The 4,374-nt window shown below is 35.0% G+C and overlaps 2 protein-coding genes across 2 annotated transcripts; both read left to right on the forward strand.

The window, feature by feature from the left end:
• Window positions 1-367: 367 nt before the first annotated feature.
• On the forward strand, window positions 368-877 carry LOAG_08085 (hypothetical protein; the record flags this gene model as incomplete). Its single annotated transcript, XM_003143617.1, has 2 exons — window positions 368-435; window positions 610-877. 2 exons carry the CDS (start codon window positions 368-370, stop codon window positions 875-877), a joined length of 336 nt encoding a protein of 111 aa, XP_003143665.1.
• A 929-nt stretch (window positions 878-1,806) lies between these two features.
• Window positions 1,807-3,691, forward strand: LOAG_08086 (emp24/gp25L/p24 family protein). The gene is made up of 5 exons (XM_020447610.1): window positions 1,807-2,020; window positions 2,248-2,347; window positions 2,620-2,815; window positions 3,182-3,349; window positions 3,454-3,691. The coding sequence occupies exons 3-5, from the start codon at window positions 2,627-2,629 to the stop codon at window positions 3,523-3,525; spliced, it is 429 nt and encodes a 142-aa protein (XP_020302176.1). The 5' UTR covers window positions 1,807-2,020; window positions 2,248-2,347; window positions 2,620-2,626; the 3' UTR covers window positions 3,526-3,691.
• Window positions 3,692-4,374: the final 683 nt, after the last annotated feature.

The raw sequence follows: 4,374 nt of genomic DNA on the forward strand, positions 1-4,374 counted from the left end.
ACCAGAATGCCGTATTAAAAATATGAAAATGTAAGGGATGCAACTGTAATGCTTATAAAAAATAGAACTATGGTGTTAGAAACAATCAAAATCGTAAAGCGAATATATTAAAATTGATGCTGAGAAAATAAAGCAGTAAATCGAATAAAAGTAATGAAGATTCTAAATGAGTTACATCACCAATCAAGTATAGAACACGGGAAGTAAAATAAATTCAAAGCATGGAAGATTAGTCAACACGTATGGACAGTTCTAGAACCGGAGTAGTGAGTTAAGTTTAATCAGCATGGAAAGAGGATAACCATAAATCGAGATTTTGTATATATATATATATATATATATATATATAATCTATAGAGAGACAGAGATGAGCGGAGAGGGAAGAGGTGCAGACCTGTGTATTGTCATAACAGTTCTCGATATCGAAGATTTCTCGTAATTACATTCATGTAACTACAACCTTCTTTAACTTCATCTTACTAATTCGTACTATTTTCTCTAGACAATAATGGGATTAATGCCTAATTTTGTTTGAGCTTCTTTAAAATTTCAAATCCAACTAAAATATTGACTATTACCTTCTCTGTTAGAATCCATATTTGCTTGCAGACTTTGGGCATCAACAAAAATTGTGCGCGGAATGAATTGGGTGGAAATTGCTACAGCAGGCTGTCGAGTAACAGGAACGAGTAAGAGTGGAATAGCTTCGGATATATTAGCTGTTGACGGTTTAGGTTCGATCCGTCGCCCTAATGTAGCCATCGGTAAGATCATAAATAAGCTCGAGATCAAGCAAATAAATCTTCCAACTCCAACTTTAATTTCTCGGATATGGGACCTGGAAAAGGAAATTAAAATAAAAACGGTAATTGACTGAACAATTCAATAACACAAGCTGTCACTGCTTTTCATGACTACGCGAATTTCACGCAGCCTACATTGTTCAGCAAATTAACAGCAAGTACTTCAGGATGTCCGGTAATTTGATGAAAAGTATTCTAGACCACTATTAACTTGTCCAACTAGAAGGAAATGTGTAACTAGTCATCACCAAAACTAATTCCTGCCAGTAACATTATATTAGCACAGACGGCATCGTATTACACCACTTTCATATCATACCATAACATCCACCCTACCTTCATACGTTGGACTTATTCTACACCATCTCTTTGCAGTACCGACCCTCCATGTACACTCCCACGTCACTATTCCGGTCGCCACGTATCACGACATTCAATTTATGCTCGCCGTGTTTTACATAAACCGTAAAATACAAGCGCCAGAATTGCAGACCATAGTGCCACGGAGCCGCTTTTATTATGTTCACGTTTTTTTACACATAATTGATTGTGCGGTGGGAGTTCCGGATTGGTTGTTCCGGGTTGTCGTCGTGTGTGTAGTTAAAAATGAGTGGCCGAGACCGGATATTCTATTCGAAGAGTGAACAAATTCTTTGGAAAGGTTGTCGTCTCATTTCTCGTCCAGTCAGATCGTTTTATTTCTTCATCTCATTCCTTGTGCAGACAGGTCATTTTATTTCGATCATTTGGAAATTTTACGTCAACGCGATCGAAGGCTGTTACTGCCGGCATCTATTTCGAAATGTTTTGAGTCGAGACCTGACTTTTATGTGTGGTCATTGCAAAGCGATCGTAACCCTAAGAAAAGTGGTCACTGTTTTCGGTCCGCTAAGTTGATTATCTCTTCCCTTTCAAAGAAATGGTTAATACATCAATATGGAAAGATCATGACAGAAACACTCTTGAACGATGTTTACTTTACATTCGCAGGAGTAATGACAAATATTGTTATCGGAATGGTTCCATGTTTCTAGTATATTCGTGTTACAGATCATATGGATTCAGATTTGCATGTTTTTTACATCCTCAGCTTACTTATTTATATATGCTGCGGTGCAGAATATGCGTACACGATTGAGGTAGACGCTGGAAAACATAATTGTTTCTTTCAGACAGTCAATAATACCCACCATAAGTTTATGGAAATTGATTATCAAGCAAGCTTTTTCTTTCCTTTTATTTGCTATTTATCAGCATGTAGTTACTTGTTTAAATTATTAATGAAAAGATAATGATTGTAGATAATCTTTCTGTACGGATCCAACGTTGAAGTTATCATCTCTCTGCATGGAAATTCAAAATTTAATCAATAGAATGAATTAACTTTTAATATTAGGGTGAAAGAAGGAGAAATTAAGACGATATATCCCAACTACTACTTTAGGTAGTTGATGGTGGCGATTTGAATATCAATTTTATGTTGCTTTTGGGTACCAAAATTTTACTGCAAGAAACGAAGAAGGTGGAGGGAAGCCATAAGTAAGGTTTGCGTTTTCTTTGTGCAAATAAACCGTTCATCATCAACAGGTTGCTGATTTGTGTCCATGCACCTTTTTTTTTTTAAAATTTTTTTTTATAATAATTGTGGCGATTTGTTTTGACGAAGTGATAACATTGTTGAACTGGAGGTGACTGAATTCATCTAAAATTTAATTGGAGGTTGCTTAGGGGATACTGCTGAGAAAAGTTCATCGAATGTTCTGAATATTTTAAAAGAGTCTGCGACTATTGCTTTTAGTTGATAATATTGTTGAAGGCTTTCTATGACGGAATCCGGCGACTATCAGCTATGTTTCGACAATTCATTCAGCTACCAAACACGTAAAGTTCTGTTCTTTGAACTTTTTTTGTTCGATGAAGATGGAAGCTTTGATGAAACAAACATGCTTGAGGAATTCGGTCCTATAAGACAGGAATACAGTGGGCTTGGTTTCGAAATGCAGAAATTCCAAGTATGTTCGTTTGTTCCAGGAAAAGTTGGATCTAGGCTATTAGGAAGTTTGTGGTTTCCTCGAATAGTTTCGTTGAGACTAACTTGTTGACTTTCTTGGTGTTACTTTTTTTTAAAAGATTGTCTTTCTGCTGCGCACTCTACTCATTCATGTGAATATATTGCCTAGAACTGTAAAGCAAACTGTAGAAAAGTTTTAAAAAAGACTTAACACTTGTAAGTATATTGTTTTATATCAGATAATTAGCTGAATGTTTGTAGTGATTTGGTCGTTAATTGATTCTTTCTATATTTTCGTTTAATTATGATTGCGCATTTTTCCTTTTCTAGAAAAAAGTGGGAAGCGAATGAGGTATTCTAATTTTAGAAGGCATCTAATAACATCAAAAATCAGCTGAATAAAATCGAATATCATCAATCGCTGTTGCGAGCTTATGAAGCACGTGACCGTGCGATAATGAATGCAAATCTCGAGCGTGTGACTTTGTGGTCCGCCGTCAACTCCATCATTTTAGTAATTGTTGGTTTATTACAGGTACTCTTTATTATAATATAATTTCATATGGATGCATATAAACTGATGTTATTCCCAATGGGAGCAGCTTATTTTCAGTTCATATTATGTATTGCGTTTTCCAGGTATATATGATTAGAAGTTTGTTTGAAGATAGTTCGAAGTTGGGGCAGTTATTAAGGCGGCAACATTTTTGACGTGTATGAATTTGTATCATCTTGTCATGTGACCATTTTATGATATGATAGTGATGAACTATATTTCTGTGATGGGAAGAAAACTGTGATACGTGCCATAATAGCCCTGTTTAATATTATTTGTTTTATGTAAAATTGCAGAACTTTATGAGCGACTGATAGAGGTAAGAGAAAGATAATCCAGGAAGGATTAGGTGATAGAAAAATAAGAGTTTTTCTAAAAAGAAATGTAATTATTTTTGAAGACTGACCCTCTTTCCGTATATTGATTGTTTCACCAATACTTTGATAAATGCGAAGTTGATACGGATGGATGGTAAAATACTGATTTATTAGAATGATATTTCTCTTGTTATTTTCAGTTTATTTCGTTGTCAGATAGTTGCGATTTTTGTTGTATCTTTTGTTGGATCAAGGAGTGCTACTTAGCAGTTCATTCCTTTGCAGTTGAAAATACAATGTGTTTTAGGTTTAGTTAATATAAATAAAATGTTATGTACACAAACTCTTGAACATTGTGCTTATTGTAGCCGGATGATGTACTTGCTTTGTGTTTCTACAAATATGTAAAATAGGTTTTTGTTCATAAAAACTTCCTACCAGTTCAGGCGACACTAACGGAATAAATGAGTTGGTATTAGATTCAGTGTTTAGGAAATGTATGCATCTAAAAAGACCACAGAATTCAGATATTAAAGCCAACTGGCAAATATATGAAATTGGCATTTAGTATCTATTTGATTTATATTTAGCTTTAAAGATATTGCCACTTATTGCTTGAAATGGGGATCGCAGTGCAGTAAGTGAACCGCCGGCCAGTTTGTCGATTTCTACATTACCCACGAATGG

The sequence above is a fragment of the Loa loa genome, assembly GCF_000183805.2.
Source record: "Loa loa unplaced genomic scaffold supercont3.44, whole genome shotgun sequence".
Taxonomy (NCBI): domain Eukaryota; kingdom Metazoa; phylum Nematoda; class Chromadorea; order Rhabditida; family Onchocercidae; genus Loa; species Loa loa.

Bases quoted from the DNA above. Each gene is read 5' to 3' on its own strand.
- LOAG_08086 (XM_020447610.1), top strand. From the start codon at position 2,627: ATGACGGAATCCGGCGACTATCAGCTATGTTTCGACAATTCATTCAGC. The intron at 2,816-3,181 runs GTATGTTCGTTT...TTCTAATTTTAG, and splicing joins TCGAAATGCAGAAATTCCAA to AAGGCATCTAATAACATCAA. The intron at 3,350-3,453 runs GTACTCTTTATT...TGCGTTTTCCAG, and splicing joins TAATTGTTGGTTTATTACAG to GTATATATGATTAGAAGTTT.